Raw genomic sequence first — 18,381 nt, 5'->3', positions numbered from 1 at the left:
GTGTGGCCGTACCTGGGCACTGACGTGGCAGCAGTTTGTGTCTCAGAGTCCTTTCCATTTCACTCACCTCTGATTGTGCTTTCGCTTCCTGCATGAGAGTCAGGATGGTAGATTTCGACCTCGCCGATGACAAGACAGTCTGCAATCTTTGCTGGTCCCCCACTGAGACTAGAAGTTGATCCAAACTAAATAATATAAACACATTAGGAGAATATTAAAGAAAAGGCAATTTCTCTATTTTGTAATGATGCATTTAAAACGATCTCCTTTAGATTGTATTGTATTTTCAATGGAAATAGCTATGGATTCAGGGATTCCCCCAAGAAGTTAAGGGACCAATGTGGTAAATGAAAGTTGTTATATTAAAAAAATGCACAATGTATAGGCTCAAATGAAATGTTTTTAGATGTTATTGATTTCCTATTTAATTGCAGTCACCTTCACAGTCCCAATTCTTCCCTGAGGCCCAGCCCCGTCCACCACCATCTCTGAGCATTTCCCTACTGAGAAGCCTCTGTTGAGCACAACATTTGGGCAAACATCCCCCTGCAGGCACCGTGTTTCTGTAATGGTATTGAAAACAAGGGGGCTATCCTGATAATGCTATTCTGGGCTGGATGCTGGAGCAAACAAGGACTTTTTTTTGGATTTATTCAGTGACGTCTGGATCAAGTCTGTAGTTGAGTTAATTGTATTCCAATATTAACTTATTTTGACCAATGGATGATGGTAGTATAAGATGCTAACGTTAGGAAGAGCTGAGTGAGCGGTGCATGGAAACTGCATTATCTTTGAAACTTTTCTATTAATCTTAAAACTAGTGACAGATACTTACTTAACTGACCAGCTTTTTCCAGAGGGCAGATCCCGATTGGTGTCACTCACATTGGCTGAACTGGGTGCCCCAGGCTCACTGGCTTTAGGCCTGCTTCCTCCTGGACAGGCCCTGTCCGCCCCCTGCACAGGACACAAAAGGGCAGTGGCCCCGTTGAGGCCCCCGGCAGGGGAGCCAAGGGACCTCCTGGGCACGATCTCCAGCTCCGTCTTGAAGAGCACGGTCATGGGCCCCGCGGGAAAGTCCTCGCCGCAGAGCTTGTCGAGGTCAGGCATGCTCAAGGCCCGCAGCTCCTGGAGCTTGGAGCGGGACACAGGCGAGGGCTGGGCGTGGCGCACGGAGGACTTGTTCTTCCTGATGGGAGAGGCCTGGGTTGCTATCGGGGCGGGGATTCCGGAAGGACCGGGCGATGGCTTTGGGTCGACGTCGGGGCCCTTGTTCCTGGCCTCCGCCGGGTGATGCCGGGGGACTGTCAGCGTCATGCTGGACGGGGACTTGGTCATCTGGGGGATGAGGGTGCTGGCTTCGCCCTGGCTTTCGCTGCAGGAACTCAGGCTTCGTCGCAGAGACCTCGCCGCCAGGTCGCCGGGGTGGCTGAGGCTCCCCGAAACGACGCTGCCGGAGGACCGTCTCCCGATGGGAGGCTTGGAGCTCACAGACAAAAACGCGGAAGCCCGGGACTTGGCCGGGGACCGGTCCGCGTGGGCCAGGTTCTCGAAGGACTTGATCCTCTGCTTCACCGAGAAGAAAGAGGTAGATCCATGGGGCCACTGCTGCTCCAGGTAGTGTCTTCTGGTGACTCGGATTTTGTCGGTGACGAGGCAGCTCGGGTCCTGCATCGAAAGGATGTCCCCTGTGCCGGTGGCTGGGAGGGCCCTGGACATCTCCTGCAGGGGCTTCACACTGTAGATGCCGGGTCCTGGGCCCGGTCCATTCACCAGGCCAAGAGCTCCGCCTCGGCACCCCTTGGCCTCCAGGCCGCTTGGCCCAGGGACCTGGCCGTCCCGGTGGCAGCGCCCCGGGCTGTGCAGGGAAGGCCCTTCCCGTCCGAAATGGCTGGAGAACTGGGCCGGCATGGAGTAGGTCCTGGTGGCCGGCCTTGGCGTGAAATAGGGGTGCTCCTCCGGCGCTGTGGCCGCCGCTGTGCTGCTCTGGGGCATCTCCGGGGAGCCTGGCGCCTGGCCCGGCCTCCCCGGGGAGGCGGCGGCCAGCTTTGCCACGCTGCAGGAGCGCGGTGATTCCGGCTCCACCGGGGAGGCGCGGGACGCCCGTGCAGGTGCGTGGTTTGGGGACGATTCCACTGGCTGGTGGCCGAGTCCAAGTTCATCCTTCGGACCACCATTGCTCTGGGTCCCGAACCCTCCCGATCTGCCCCTTTCGGCTGGCACGGCCCCACATGCACTCTTTGGCATCCTTTCAGAAGAAATTTCCACTATCTTCAGCTGGTTGGTTCTTTCGGAGGGATCGTTAGCAACTGTTTTGCTTCCTTTGTCACCCGTCACCCCAGGCTGGGCCGCTTCTGGTACCGAAGACGTCAGGCTGGCCGCGAGCGGCTGGCCCTGCCGGGGAGGCGGGGGCTCCCGCCGGCCCGCGGCTGTGGACGCGCTGCTCCTCGGGGCGGCGGTCCCCGAGGCCGCCTTGTGCTCCGGCCCGCACCTAGGTCTGGGGGCGGCCGGGCTGCCTCTGTCGGGTCCGGGGTGCACAGACGTGTGGAGCCTGCTGCCCGCGCCTGGCTCAGGAAGAGCCCTGGGGGAGGTAAGGGGTGAGGCGGGGGGCCTGATGCTCGTGTCGGAGGCTGACAGCCTCAGGGACCCCGAGGCGGCGGGAGGCGGCTTGCTCTCCGGCGCACACTGGGGAGACCGGGCAGTGGCCGCGGCGTTCCTGCCGGGCCCCTCCTCGTGGTCAGCCCCGTGGGACCGGGGTGACGCCGCCTTAGAGAGCGTTTTGTGGGTGGCCTGGGGGGAGACCAGGGTCCTCCTGGGGTCCATCCCGCCGGCCTTCGGTGTGGCCGCGGCAGGGGCCTCGGCGCTGCCTTTGCTTTTGCTCTTGCTGCTCAGCCTCTTCAGTTTGGGGCCGGACTTGGGTTTCTGGCCGTTGCTTAAAACGGTCTCCGCTGAGCTTCTTTTCGGGGGGTCTTTATTTTCAAGATTCAGCTTCAGCTGAGCGGGGCTGTTCAGCCCAGCAGCCCCCTTTCTGTGGCTTTTGGCGTCGGGGCTGGTGGCCGGCACGGCGGGCTGCCCCTTGTCTGTCCTGCTCTGCGCGGGAGCACCCTGGCTGCTCTTATTGATGTCTTTGAACCAGGCCATGATGGGCCTCCTGGAGGCCAGCTTTGGTTTCTGCAGCGTGTCCTCCGGGTCAGGGCTTTCGGAGCCGAGCAGGTGGGCCAGGGCACACTCCCTATTCTCGGGGGCCCCCGCGCTGTCAGTTGTGGTCACACTGGTTTCTCGTTTCTCATTTGTGGTTTCGCCATCCACCAAGTCGTGTCCCAAACCATTCACCATGCCAGGAGCGCGGAGGGCGACCGGGGTGCTGGGCAGATGTCGGGGGGCTGCGGAGGGCTGGTGGCTTTCCTGGGCCCCCCCGGCTGCTGCTTCCCATGGGGCCCCCCCGGGCTGTGGAAGCTGTGGGCCCTCGGGAGGTTCAGGCCCCTGCGCGCTTCTGCTCCCGAGGGGAGACGGCTGGGCAGAGCTCGGGCTGGGAGGGCACAAGGCGCCCGGCAGGAAGCAGGCTCTCTCGCCTGGACTTCCCACGGCCTCCCCCAGAGCGCCTTGCCTCCTGGGCAGGCCTCTGGCTGGCACAGGGCAGGGCGCCTCCTGGGCGGGCATGGGCCCCACCATCGAGGTTGGGGTGGGGAAACCCCCTGAGGAATAGATTTCGATTTGCTCCTCCTCCGATTCCGTGGTGTCTTCCCTGTGAGAAGACCCACGGGAACGAGCGGGTGACCGGGTGTCCCCGGTGCGAGCTCGCGGGGCGTCGGGGAGCGACTCGGGGTCAGAGGACGAGTCCTCGGCGCCCCCGTACATGGAGGAGAGAGACAGCTCCGTGCCGTCACCAGGGCCCGACAGGGAGGCACTGTCCTCGTGAAAACTGCTGAGATTTCTAGAGTAGTTGCTCAGAAAGCTTTTGTTCACAGTAAAATGTTTGTCAGGATTAACGGAATCCAAAACAGAAGGCTGGGCGGTCCAGGGGGGCAGAGGGGATTGGCACGCCTCCCGGGCCCTCCTGGGGGTGGGGGCCTGGCTCCCGGTGGCTGGCTCAGCTGGGCAGGTGCTTCCTCCTGCAGCTCCGGTGGGCAGCTGACCCTGAGCACTGCCCTCCAGCCTCGCTCGGAGCCCTCTGTCCGGAGCCGGAAGTCTTCCTTCTGAGGCATCCTGCTCCTTGAAGCATCTGTCCGCATCGGTCTCAGGGCAGTGGTACCCCGAGGCACCACCACACCCCCCTGTGGCCCGGTCAGTGGGTGATGTCCAGGAGTGGCTGGCCTGCAGTGCCCTCCCAGGCTCGGAGTCTGTTCCCTCGAACCCAGCAGCCTCCCGGGAGGGTGCAGGCACAAGGGTCCCTGCCATTGGCAGAGCTTGGCTGTGGTCCAGGCCTGTGCGGAGGGCTGGTGACAGGACAGTGCTGGCTGCAGGCGGTCCCTCCTCCCCAGGCCCTGCTCCCCCCGGGGCGGCTGCCTTGCTGGTGGTGTCGGGCCCGCTGGTTTCCGGGGGATGAGACCCTGCTGTCTTCCCTGGGGAGGTGCTGTGGACCCGGGCAGGGCTGCCCTGACGTCTGTGCTCAGACTTCGGGGCCCTGGGCGGCACTGGCTCTCTGGGGTCCTCAGGCCGCCTCCCATGTCCTGTGTCCATGGATGTCTTGCTGGGATCCAAGTGAGCGGCCTCCTCCTGTCCTGGGGAAGGGATGATGACTGGGGAGCCATCCAGTCCTGTATCAAGAAGGTAAACAGAAGGTAGGGTGGGAGGGGAGAAAAAGGGGAAATGTGAGAAGAAAAATAAAATAAAAAATGGAAAACTGTAAGCAATCTGTCTTTTTGTTTTTTTCAGAAAGACATTCCACAGGCGGGCAGTCTTGTGCTCACGTGTCTCATGTAGTTTTTTTTTTTAATTGATTTTTTTACAGAGAGGAAGGGAGAGTTAGAAACATCGATGAGATAGAAATATCAATCAGCTGCCTCCTGCATACCCCCTACTGGGATTGTGCCTACAACCAAGGTATGTGCCCTTGACTGGAATCGAACCTGGGACCCTTGAGTTTTGCAGGCTGACGCTTTATCCACTGAGCCAAACCAGTTAGGGCTCATGTACTCTTAAGGTAGATGCCCCAAACGGGTAAGGGGTGTCGCCTGGACAGAGAGGTACACTACTGTGGTGTGAACTGGGCATTCAGGCTCAATCATTCAGCTGAGACACGCAGGCAGTTTTTATATACCATGAACCTGTGTAAGAGTTTTCCCACCCGTTCAAATTCTCCACATGTAGTGATTTTTAGGGGAACTTCTACTCTCCCCTGTACCGTTATTTGGAAATAAGACATCCTCCAAAAATAAGGCCTACTTACAGGTTTCCTTCTGAGTGAAATATAAGGCATCCCCCCGAAAATAAGGCCCCCCCTAGGCTAAACATAAGAGATTTGGTCCACTGATTCTAAAAGAAATGGAGTCACAAGAAATTCACCAGGAAATTCAGGAATTGGATTGTTATGATGTTCCAGAAGATGATGACATGATTGTCATTGAATAAATGAGTAAATTCTTGATACTATAAGATTCAGTTTGTCTGGTTTGTGTTGACAGCTACCGTCCTACCGTACAATATACAGGTAATAAATTTCCTTTATTTTCATCTAACAATAAATGTGTACCGTATTCTTCTTCATGGAAAAATAAGACATCCCCTGAAAATAAGACCTAGCGCATCTTTGGGACCAAAAAATATAAGACACTGTCTTATTTTCGGGGAAACGGGGTAGAAGCACAGCGAATGGTAAACTAATCTTACCTCTCCCAGGGTGCTGCCCCTGGTCTGGTCCAGCTTCGGGCAGGCTCTCTGGGAGGCGGCCAGCTCCTGGGTGGGGCCGATGCCCGATGGTCAGCTTCCCCAGAGAATCCTGGTGCAATGACAACAGCAAGTCACTGTCAATAGCTCTCCAAGACATCATACCCAGAGAAGAGCTAGTTTGAGAAAATTCGGAAATCCCAGACTAGGAGCTGCAGAATGGGACTAGAAACTGTGTGGTCAGGTCACTCTTCCCAAGCCTCAGCTTTCTCAACTTTCCACTGTGTGTGGTAAGGGAAGTGCAGATCAAAACCACAATGGGATGCCACCTCGCACCTATTAGGATGGCTATCGAAGAAACAAACAGAGCCCTGGCTGGGTAACTCCTTGGTGAGAGCCTTGTCCAGATATACAGTTTCAGTCCCCGGTTAGGGCACATACAAGAATCAACCAATGAATCCTTAAATGAGTGGAACAACAAATTGATATTTCTCTCTCCCTTTCTTCTTTCCTCTCATATTTTAAAAAATAAAACACACACACAACCAAACCAGTGTTTGAAATAAACTAGTCATAATTGAAATAAACCAGTCACAAAGGACAATATTAAGTGATAAAAACAATATGCATTCTATACAGATGGAAGGGATTATTGATATTATATCGCATATGGATACCCAAGACTGTCAGCTCAGCTCTTCAGTGTGGTAGTTAGGGAGAGGACTCATCTGAATAAATGACATGGGCATTTAATATTTCATATTTCACTTTAGCTTCCTTCTATCTAGAATCTACTGTAGAAAATTTTTAAACTAACTTTCTAAAAAGTAAAAGATTTGAAATTTACCCTCTAGGACAGAGTCAGAGAGTGGCCCAAAGGTGGCAGCAGAGGGCTCTCAGCTGCTCTTGTGACATCCATCACCTGCTGAGGGACCCACCACCAGTCAGGGGTGGATGCAGTGCAGGACGGCAGAGGGTCCTGGACTAGACAGGTGGCTGGGCAGCACCAAGTGTCCCAGTGCCACTAGATTGAACACTTTACAATGGTTACTTTAGGTCATGTGACTCTCCTCTCAATTTAAGATATTAAAAACGGAAGACAACCCACTGACCAAAAGAGAAAGATATCTTTCTCTAGCTTCTAGTATTTGGTAGTAAATACTTTGTGGCAGTGCATTCTATTTCCTTTCTCACATATAAATAAAACCAAATTTTGGAACCAAAATTTTACTTCTTTGGTAAAATTGAACTACTTTGATACACAAGTTTTAAATGTCGTTCAAAGTTCGTATTGGGAATACGAATCCACAATGGCGAAAGCCCTTATTATTATAGCTGTAAATTGTTATGAGTAAAAATGCTATCCTAGCTGGTTTGGCTCAGTGGATAAAGCATTGGCCTGCGGGCTGAAGGGTCTCAGGTTCAATTCTGGTCAAGGGCACATGCCTGGGTTGTGGGCTCAATCCCCCGTAGGGGGTAAGCAGGAGGCATCCGATCAATGATTCTCTCTCATCATTGATGTTTCTATCTCTCCCTCTCTGAAATCAATAAAAATATTTTTAAATGCCAATTTGACTTTTTATAGTTATCCAAAACCTGTCAATGGTACTTTTTAAAAGGAAAGTATTATTTACCCATTAGCTGAGCATTACATTTTTAAACACATGTGCTAGTTGGAGGGAATAGTTATTTAGGAGGGAAACAAATGGGCATTTCTACTCTTTCTGTAGGGTTTGGAAATCTTTTCTAATATAATTTTTATGGCTTTATATTTTCTGGTCTATTTACACGTATGCTATATAAACCACTTGAATACACATATTTATAAATATTGCCTTACAGGTCACCTCAGCTCTGTTCAGACAAAAGCCATATAGTTGAGGAGATCGTCAGTAATATTTGTTTCTCTTACTCTCTCCTTGCTAAATGGAAGGCATTCTGAAATTTTTAAAAACGAGCCATTTGATAATTTTTGGTCATTCTGACCGAGGTGTAACCAAGTAATAAAATAACATTAACTTGCATTTCACGTGGTGGCACTATTCGTTTCTTTCCTGTGACACAACAAGGCTATGAGTAGCTTTAATTACACATAATCACTGTAGAAAGTTAATAAGGACCATTAAGGAGTTAATCACTGTTGCCCTGTTTGATGGTTACGCCAACACTGAGTGGATCAGGGCACACAGCCTCCCTACTTCACGGCCAGACACTGTGGCTCAGAAAGGTGCGGTAACTTCCTCAAGGGGCCACCCAACCAGTTTGGCCAAATGATCTATGACTGAACACCTGGGCCCTTCCCCTCCCAACTTGCTGCGCATTCCGGAGCAGTCAGTGTGCTGAAATGAATGACTGTTGACAAAAGTGAATTCTCCAATCATTGTCCTTGCCTTTGGGCCCACACCCCATGCGTTATAACACTGCCCCTTCATTCACATAGCATCCACCCAAGTACCTACGAGAAACTCCGTTACCTTGTCCGCAGCTCCACCTGGTCGGACGTCAACCATGGTCTCGTGGACGGAAGCGGCCTGGACCTTAGGTTCCACACCCGTGGAGTCATCACCTCCAGCGGCCAGGTTTACTGTCTGGGATGCGGGAAGCCTGACCTTGGCCTCTGGCTCCTTGCAGTGTGGGCTGACCCTGGCCACTGGCCTGTGCCTGCACCCCAAGTTTTCACTCCTCTGCTGGGGGACACTGGCGCTGTCCGCACTCACCAGACTCTGGGTGTCAGCTTTGTATTCCAATTTGGGTGAACTCCTGGACCCCGACAGCTCCTTCCTCCCCGAGCAGCCAGAGCCACCCTGGGGGGCCTCTGCAGAAGGCAGCGGGCTGGCTGCGGGGGGAGGAGTCTCCCCCAGGTCGCCTGGGATGCTCTCCAAGCTCAGGGAGCTGCCGAGGAGAGGCACCGAGGAGGCCTTGCTGACCAGTGTTTTCTGGGGAGGGTCCTCTCGGTGGTTGACATTCATGACCTTGGAAGAGGTCAAGCCTTGCCTAGAGTTGTCCTCTGCCAAAGGCCTGCCGGCTCCCGGGAAACTCCCTGGGAGGGAGATGCAGTCCCCTTCGCCCTCGAACTCCTCCTCATCGCTGGCGTCCTCGGCGTCGTAGCAGCCCACCTTCCTCTGGCGGCGCAGAGGGTTTCTGAGGACCTGCGGGCTCCCGGGCAGACTGGCCTGTCTGGCGACGGTCACCTGCTTGTGGAAGAGCCCGGAGCCCCGCTGGCTTCCTAGACACACGAGGCTGTTGGCCCTGGCTTTTCCTGGTTCCTTGGGAGCTGGTGGGGAGAGAAAGTCAGGTGAAACAGTTTCCCATCGGGCCTGATCTTAGCAAGGTAACCCCTGAGCGCTTCCAGGCTTCTAGTCACATGGCCCTCTGGTACCCTCTGGCCCACCGGCACCAGGCTTCCATGATCGATACTGCTTTCCAAGGTCTGCTGGGAACATATCGGACAGCCGGCTACCCTCCCGTTTTCCTGCTGGCCGCCCTTTTTGTGTTTTTATTTTTGTCCCTGAACCTCTGAATTGTTTAACTCAAATGTGGGCGCTGCCTAGAGGCAGAAATGCATAACTTGTTACCATCAGGATGTCTAGTGCATGGCTGGGGCTCCACCCAGTTGCTGCTGCTGATTCCTCTTTAGAAGGATGTCGGGGGACCAACAAGTGCCCAGGCCTGGGCCTTCCCCCACCTGAGGTTCTTCATCAGCAGAGACTGGCCTGACTGAAGGGCAGGTAGACTCCTAGCCTGTGGGCACAGCTAAGCCTGAGGTTACTCTCTACAAACCAGTCACGCCCCCGGAGGGCAAGCAAGGCCTGGGCTGCTGTGCAAACTCCACACATCTTGCTAAATATAGCGAAAAATGACACATGCTTCCACCTTGAAATGCTCCTATCAGACTACAGTGAGCTCATCCGCTGCTCCAGACCAGACGCAGAGTGAGCCTCCCCTGCCTCTCCTAAGACAGGGGCACGTCCACGGTCACACATCAGAAGTAAAGTGCAACGGGCTCCACAGCAGCACAAGCCTGAGAAATCAGCACGGCTCATGTCAGAGCCTCTTCTCCCATTGAGAAGATAATGAGATGAAATGTCTTGTAAGTTCCAAATCTTTCACTGCTTTCTAAAAATAATTAAGTCAGGGTCTTGGGAGGGGAGGGCCTGACATTTGGCTGGTATTCCCCTAAAACAGGTCACTGAGGTGCCAAACCCATACATTTCAAGGCTCCGTTATGTACACAGCACCCAAAGGCCACCATCACTTCTGAGGGTAGAATGTGCTGCAGAATCGACTGGCCATTTTTAAAAACTAAACTCTGAATGTCGCCAGGCTAGAAAGATGGCTTCAACTCTGGCATGTGGTAAACCAGCCTGGCGGAGCTGAGATCAGTCACCGCTTACTGGAGGCGCTGCAGCCGCTCCCCGTGTGCTCCTCGTCCTCCGAGCCCGCCACCACGAAGTCTGCCAGGGGGCCTGGGGCGTCCGGGGCAAAGTACTGGGAGAGGTCGGCCTCGGAGAGCAGGGAGTCCTGTGGAAGAAGACAGCGTTGGACGGCTTGGGAGCGGAATATTCTCATATAATTACTTCCTACCTTTCCAAGAACACTTTGTTCTAATCCATGGCCATTCGGAGCAGCTGTGGGGTGAACACCCACTTCCATTTACTTTAGGATGGCTCAATTAAACGAGTCAAAAGCCAACGCTTGCTGCCAGACAGCATTTTTTAAGTTTTCTCTTTGTTTGTTTTTGTTTTTTTGCCAAGTGTTTGGCAATGTGAGAAAAGCCGCAGCAGCCATGTATCCACCCTCCCAGGAAAAACAGCGAGGAAGCGATAGGAAAACAGAATGGAATTCCGAGCCACTGCTGCAGCCTGTGGATGGAGCAGAACCCAGGGGAGCTCGGGTCCTGTGCTCAGACCCACTGGGACGCAGGCACAGCCAGCCCGGAATGGTGCCACTGTCTCCCTAAAGACACAGACCCCCAAATCCAACCGGGGCCCGCCCTCTTATGGAGCATTTAGAAAACTATTTTTTTTCAAATTGCAGTTCTAATTTATTCTGTTGCTGTTTCTTTTCCTGAATGAATATTTAACAAAAGAAACACATTCATAGTCTTGTTCTCAAATCAGCATTGTTGCTGTTTCCTGTGTAAAGTGGCCAGATGACTCATTGGACAGAAATACCGGCTGGGCCCTCACATTTGATTTCTGGGCTCCAGGAATTTGTTCACAGGCAGCAGTGCACCCGGACTCACCTTTTTTGCGAGAGAGGGACTCTTCAAGGGGGTACCTGTTGGGGGAAAAATTCACCATATTGTCACGAAGCTCTAATCTGTACAAACAGGCTCCCATCCTTAACTAGAAGAGGAGGAGCCAAGCACACTACACAAAGCCCTCTCTGCTTGACTGGCACTGATGGGCCAGGTGCACAGGTACCCACATGCATGCGGTCTCCTTGGGAACCCTGTCCCTATCCCGTCCCACCTCCCAAGATTCTGCTCATGCTTTAGGACTTAACTCAGGAGTTACCATCTCCAGGATGGTCTCAGTTGGGAGGAACTTCGCCTGAATCTCTCAAGTACTTTGTGCTACTCATACACCAATTCCCATACACAGAGTTTAATCGAATTATAAGTAGATTCATCTCATCTCCCTCCCTCAGCTCTTTCACTATGCACAGGGCCGAGACCCTCACTGCGCCGACTCCACGGTGCTCAGCACTGCTCCTGGATAGGAGCTGTGTGTGGATGGATTACAGGATGAATGAACAAAGGGGCACCACCCAGGAAACTCACACAAGAGCCGAGAAGAGGGTTGACTATCTATTTTAGACTTGAGTTGAAGGAGGAAAAGATTCAGCATTGATACTTTAAATGGTATGCCACGAGCCAAAAGATCCTGGGCACGAGGCTCATGGCTTAATAACGTCTTTTATAAATGGCCGAGGGGCTCCGCTGGGAGCACGAGGGGACAGCTTTCCGGCAGGCCGGGAGGCCGGGCGGGCTGAATAAAGAGCCCATTATGGCTGTGCCATGATTTTAAATATATTAATTATGGATGCAGATAATCAGGGTATTTCATGGTTTCCAAGAATTCCCATGCCTCCCTTTTCCTCTGACAACCAGCAACTCATGGCTCAGTGCCTTTTCCTCCCGACATCAATCCTGACGTGAGTCATATCTCAAGCTCAGACACGTTTGCAGTTCCTTTAGGTTCCATTCCATAGGACTTCACGCCACGCTTCCTGTTTTAAATTCATGTGAAATGCTTACTATCTCAGTCCTCCTCCACTTCAACTGCTCCACGTGGGAAGGGCAAAGCGTGATTTCTGCAGCCTCCATTGCCTTTCTTAAGTGGAAACTTTTAATTCATGTCAAGAAGCCCCAGGTTTTTGGATTCTCTACTCTGCATCTACAATGCACACACAGCTATTTTGGTCTCGCTTCATGCTCAGCGAGCACAGGTCGGATGAGCTGCACATAAACCCATGAAACGCTGCTAACTCATTTTTGCAAATCATCTCAAAGTGATCTAAGAGGCATGCGTGAGTAGAACTAATAAAGCAGATTAAACAACTGCAGATATCAAAAGCAGCTGCGAAGAGAAAGCTTAGTATCTCTTTGACAACTACTTCTGTCCAACGTGATCATTCCAGAGAGAGAATCCAGTCATACTGCCCGGGAGTGCCCCATGGGGCACCTAATGAGACGGTTCCCAAGGTTGAATGAAAATGTGCGGTTACAGTACCTAAACCGGGAGAGGAACTGGCCTCTTTGCTCTCCTGGTAAGTGCTGCGTGCTATCACTTCATCCATTTCCTGCTCGGAAACCTGGTTTTCAACAGAAAGCACACTTTAGATGGGTTTACTTACTTATTTCCCCCAACGAAAAGGAGCTGGAAACAGAGGCAGAAGCTGAGCAGAGGGAAGAGGAAAAGAAAACCAGGATTTTTTTTGTTTGTTTGTTTTTTCCTTCTTTTTGGCAATCCAGAATTCAGTGCATGATCTAGGGTCATGTCTCTTTGGTCTCCTTTAAGCCAAAGCAATTCAGAGCCCTTCTTTGTCTTTCATGATACTGATATTTTGGAAGAAATGAAGCCAATTCAAACCCTCAAAGGATGTACCTAATAGTTTCTTCATGCTTAGATTTAGATTATGCATTTTGGGGCAGAAAAACTATAAAACTCGGTTCCTTCTCAGTGCATCACAGCAGCAGGCAGGGTCAGTGTGTTTCATAATTGGTGATAACTTTGATTGGCATGGAGTTCAGCAGATTTCTCCACTGGATTTTTTTTTTTTTTTTTTTTTTTTTTTGCCATTAATGAGTCATCTGTAAGGAGATAGTTTGAAACAATGTCAATATCCTGCTCCCCAGTGTATTTTCACTCTACTGTTTTAGCTTCATTAAGTATTATTGTCTGAATCAATTCTTAGTGAAGTTTTCAATATAGTGCTTTTATAACTTCTTTTCCTTCTGTATTGGTATTACAGTATGTTCATAGATTCCCCGCCTCCCATAAATTGTTATCATTCATGAGAAGATTTTTTAAAGCCTGATACATGTTAAACTATGAGATGTTTTAAAAGACAACTACATAACTTATGTAGTTTCTTTTTTAAAAGGCTTATATTTTAAACTTAGAATGATAATTTGTATACTAAAATAACATTTAGTATAAATAATATTTGGCTAAGCATAGCAATTTGTCTTTAGTGTGTAAATATTTCTATACAGGATTTATATATATATATATATATATATATATACACACGCATATATATATATCAATATATATATATACATATACATATATATATTTATTTCAGAGAGGAAGGGAGAGGGAGAGAGATAGAAACATCAACGATGAGAGAGAATAATTGATTGGCTGCCTCCTCCATGCCCCCCACTGGGGATCAAGCCTGCAACCCAGGCATGTGCCCTTGACCGGAATTGAACCCAGGACCCTCCAGTCCGCAGGCCGATGCTCTGTCCACTGAACCAAACCAGCCAGGGCACTATCCAGGAATTAGCATTACATTTAATCACAATCACATCATGGCCTTTATGTAATACTTTTAGGTTTTCTGGAAATAAAATATGTAAACATACATGCACAGCGGCATATACACTTGCTTACACACACACACACACACACACACACCTTCATAAAGCAAAGTATAATTTTATATAAATAAGCCAGGGAAAGTATCAGCTGAAACAGTGGTTGCAACTTTTTCTTGACATTAGACTTTCAAGATTTGCTATTGTTTTGCAGAGTGGGGGAAAAATGGTTGGGGTCTGAAATGAGTGAAAGATTTCCTGGGTAATCTGAATCATCTGGGAGCCCAGCACCAGTTAAAAACAGACCTCTACCACCAATAATTTCTTCTACTTAACGTAAGCTAGACACTGTTGCTGAGCGGGTCCAACTCTCAGCTTGTCTAGACCTGGAGGGTTTGGATATCCCAAGTGGGCGGCCACTGCTCCAGCCGTTAGAGAAACAGAAGAAAAGAAAATCCTTGTGGTATTTCTCTTGGAACAACATTAAAACTAAGGAAGCACATACATTCAGTATCAAACTGTACTACTGGAATGAAATGCTGGGGTAAGCGACATGAAAATACATTAAACATAAAATGGAACCTTGACCAGAAGAAAAATACAGTATGATGTTATAGCTCAGAGCCCATGTTTACCTAGGAGGAAAAGTGAAGTGCAGGCCAACAATTACTGTGGTTCTGCTGGCCATTATCTCCCACACCGTCAGGAGGACCATTTTATTGCGGCGGGAAACACGACTCAACCTGTGTGTTCAAGAATCGCAGACCACAGTCCATCTGGATCGTCGTGCTTTGCACTGAAAGGCCATCTTGTTTGCCTCTCTGACCAGATTAGCAAATTAGGCAGATGCTTTGGGGCTGAGGCGATGTGGACCGCTGGACAGACCGTAGCCTGCGCTGCAGTGGAATGGACTTGAAGTCAGCCCTGACGCCATCAGCCTGCCAAACACTAAGAACTTAACTTCCTATTGTGTGGCTGAGGGATGTGCCAGGGCAGCCATAGCTTAGTGGACTGCTTCCTAAGGTTCGAGAGGTGGTGTGGCCATGTGGGTAATGGAACCCAAGAGAGGGCGCAGGAGCAAGGAGCTGAGGCGGGCCGGGCTATGATGATGAGGCAAAACAATGTTAGAAGCGACCCAGAGAGTCCTAGGGAGACTGGGGAAATGAAGTACACCAGGTGCTGAAGGGAAGGGTCAGGACTGCAGAACAGAATGGAGAACAAAGGGAATGACAGGAAAAACGGGGAAGAGGTAGAAGGACTTGATTTTATACTAATGATTTCCAGGAAGCTTTTATGGAAGATGCTTTTGAAAAGGCACGTAGACGAGAGAAAAAAATCAGGGGGGAGGTGAGGTGGGACAGGGAAGCAGTGGCGCTGACTTTGAATCAGTCTAACGACAGCCTCTGTTCAAGCATAGTGGCTGACACCACCCTCACGGGCTGAGGCCTGGAGGTACAGCTGGATGCACTTACTGGCACTGGGAGGACCAGAGCCACAGCGAACACCACTGAGACACTCAGAACAATGCCATGACGGTAATGCGCGAAGGAAATCCCAGGCGTGGCACCTGGGAGGACCCACAGCGTCTCTTGGCACAGACTTCTTCTTAAAATGGCATACAAGTTCATCAAGCTCAGCAGCCTGGGACCACTTAGGATATAATCAAATAATCCTACATACAATACAAGGGAGGGCCTGGCGGCCACAGGACAGGCAAGGAACGAACTAGTGTGACCAATGAGCATTTTGAGTTGTTAAAAGAAAAGGACTAAACGTTGTAAAAGACAATCTGATGACAATGTTAGAGACAAGCTAATTTTAAACGATTTGTACATCGAGTGCTCAAAATGACAAAAATTAGCATTCAAAGAGGGTCGAGTTGAACTTGCCGAGGTGTCTTGTGACTACTGAAAAAATTAAAAGCAACTGTACACATTTAGAAGAGATATCCAAATAACAGCAGAGGCCCAGGGGACAGGGGCTACTATAATCTGCAAGTTCAATATGGGCCAACAGAGTGATATCAGTGCTAAAAAATATTAGAGGGCTATGAAGCCTAATTACAGAAGTATTCTGTACAGGGCAGGAATTGGCCCAGACAAGTCATCTCATGTAATGCTCTCAGGTACTCTGGATGCAGAAACCCAAAAAAGGTGAAGTACCTCACCAGAGATCATCACACGGCCAGCTGGGGTTAACCAGAACCCAGCACTGCTGCCTTCTTCCAAATTTGACACTCACCAATAACATTGTCAGAATTGTCTGATAAGAACATGAGGGTGAAGAAGTTCAGATCAATGATTCATTTCCCACGTGAAGTTGTCACCTGGGCCACGGTGGGGGCTCAGGCTGACTCCCATCCCCAGCCCAGTGCACTGTCCCACCCACCAATGTATGTGTTGTCACTGTAATGTGTGTGTCACTGCTCCTGGACAAACAGCCAGGCCATCTTCCCAAACTCGGAACACATGAAGTACTTCACCTTTGGATTAGGGTGCCGGCCGATGACAAGGCGCACGGGTCCTGGAGGACATTTGCTCAAGATGGAGTGGACTTTGCTTAAAGCAGCATGGCGGACGTTGACCGAGTTCACTTCCAGGATCTGATCTCCACGACTAAGGAGGCAACATAATCAACACTGTGCTAACAGTCGACTTTTTACAAGGTTTCCTTCTAGGGGAGGTTTCTAATAATTCTTTTCTGAATACTTTATCATAAGGAAACTTTTCTGAATAAAGAAGTATTTCCATCTTTGCATATATGTAAAAGAGCACCACGTTCATATAAACACAATGGATTGTAAGTTGGCAAAAGCCATTATGCTTACCTACCCATATTTTCAGTAGTAAAGGTAAATAAAATAGATAATAAGGACAACAGCGCAGACTAACACTTCTTGAGCACATAGTGTAAGCCAGGCACTATACAAAGCCATCCACAGAATGGTACTTGAAGGGGTATTATTATTCCCATTATGTACAGAAGACCACAGGCTCAGAGAGGTCAGCTAGAGGTCACACACTGTTGAACTCAGGTCTGTCTACCTCAATCATCACGTGATAGCCCCTCGACCACCATCAATTTCTTTTTTCCTACCATCTTGAAATGATTATTGTAATACAATTTAAGGAGGAAATATCTGAAGCTCAAAGGTTACCCAAGAATTTGTAAAAACGTTTCAAATTCGAACAAATGAGAAATTGAAGACAAGATGCCCATTTTTGACTTGAAATTATAGGGAGAGAACTCAGAACGAGAGAACAAAGAGTCTTTATATGGGGTTTGAAGAATGTTCATTTGGCAGGCTCCAGACATATGGAACCATTCAAGAAAAAAACATCATCTTGGGATGTCATTAAAGGATTTTTTTCCTTGGGTTCTAAAAGTATATTTTCTTTAATGTACTTTGGATGATTTGCTAACTTTTTTTTTTTCATATGGAAATTCACTCTGATGATTAACTAAAAACATAATATAATCTATTAACAGGGCCCCAAGATGGCAACCTCAAGGAATGTCATTTTGATAATTCCTCAACTGCTCAAGGACTTAGAAGCTTAGTGGGAAGAAAGGTGATACTGTTTGCACAGGGTGCTTTGTGCAGTACATGTATGTTCTTGCGAAGTTTAGATGGGCACAAACCCATCGCAACTATTATATAACAGAACACCTAGGCATGTCTTGTATAAACAGGATACCCATGCCACAACGCAGCTAGCTGGATCAAGAAATCAGACACGCAGTGACTTCAGACAGTAAGCATCTCCACATCACCACCCAGAAAGGAATGAAACAACAGGAAAGGTTCAAGCGATAATGCTGAATAATAAAGGCATGATTTGAGGACTCTCTTGTACCCAGTGATCCTGAACCATACTGAGCACTTCCCAGCATCTCCCTGAATTTCACATAACTGAATGTACAAGTGAAAGGGAATATTTAGAGAATCACAGTTATCCGTATAGAGTTGTGTTTTGTCATTTCTGAAACTGAACTTCTGTGTCCAAATAGAACAACATCGGAAAAGCCAAGATCCAGAGTTCTCTTAATTCAACCAAATTTCATTTCACCTTTGGAGATGCTATTAATTATAATCCAGGCTATATTTCTGCAACTAATACAAAGATTTAGAATCACATAAAGGAATGTAACAGCGCAGGTATCTGACATGTATGGACTCAGAATATTCACGGACATACCAGGTTTACTACGCACCTCAGGTTGCTCTCCATCTTGGCCACGGATCCCGGGGCAAGGCTGTGAATGTAGATGCCCGGAGGGCTGTTCTCCAGTGCCAGGCAGCAGGCGCCAATGCCCAATCCGACTCTGGGCTCTGCCAGAGGCATCATTAAAGAAAACAACATAAGAAATCAGGCGTGAGTGATTGGAAGCTGCATCAATGGATATTCAGATCAATAGCCATTCATTTCTTGACCAGACTCAGAATGTGAATCCTGCTTTTCTTTGCCCACATGGCCACATTCTGTTCATTAAATGAGTCCCGA

At 49.6% G+C, this 18,381-nt stretch overlaps 1 protein-coding gene across 8 annotated transcripts in view; it reads right to left on the bottom strand.

Moving 5' to 3' along the window:
• The window catches only part of PDZD2 (PDZ domain containing 2), a 309,850-nt gene that overhangs the window by 9,240 nt on the left and 282,229 nt on the right, over positions 1–18,381 (bottom strand). For all 8 annotated transcript variants that reach the window (XM_084882595.1, XM_084882596.1, XM_084882597.1 and 5 more), the window contains 9 exons: positions 18,092–18,209; positions 16,359–16,491; positions 12,564–12,645; positions 11,072–11,106; positions 10,221–10,347; positions 8,301–9,100; positions 5,830–5,938; positions 836–4,757; positions 68–185 (listed from right to left, as the gene is read on the bottom strand). In XM_084882595.1, coding sequence (XP_084738721.1) covers positions 68–185; positions 836–4,757; positions 5,830–5,938; positions 8,301–9,100; positions 10,221–10,347; positions 11,072–11,106; positions 12,564–12,645; positions 16,359–16,491; positions 18,092–18,209 — 5,444 coding nt within the window. The remainder of the gene's footprint in view (positions 1–67; positions 186–835; positions 4,758–5,829; positions 5,939–8,300; positions 9,101–10,220; positions 10,348–11,071; positions 11,107–12,563; positions 12,646–16,358; positions 16,492–18,091; positions 18,210–18,381) is intronic.

This window comes from Pipistrellus hanaki, assembly GCF_964339955.1.
Source record: "Pipistrellus hanaki genome assembly, chromosome: 4".
Lineage (NCBI taxonomy): Eukaryota > Metazoa > Chordata > Mammalia > Chiroptera > Vespertilionidae > Pipistrellus > Pipistrellus hanaki.
Note: the sequence above shows the minus strand (reverse complement) of the source record. Positions and strands in the feature narration are given on the sequence as shown.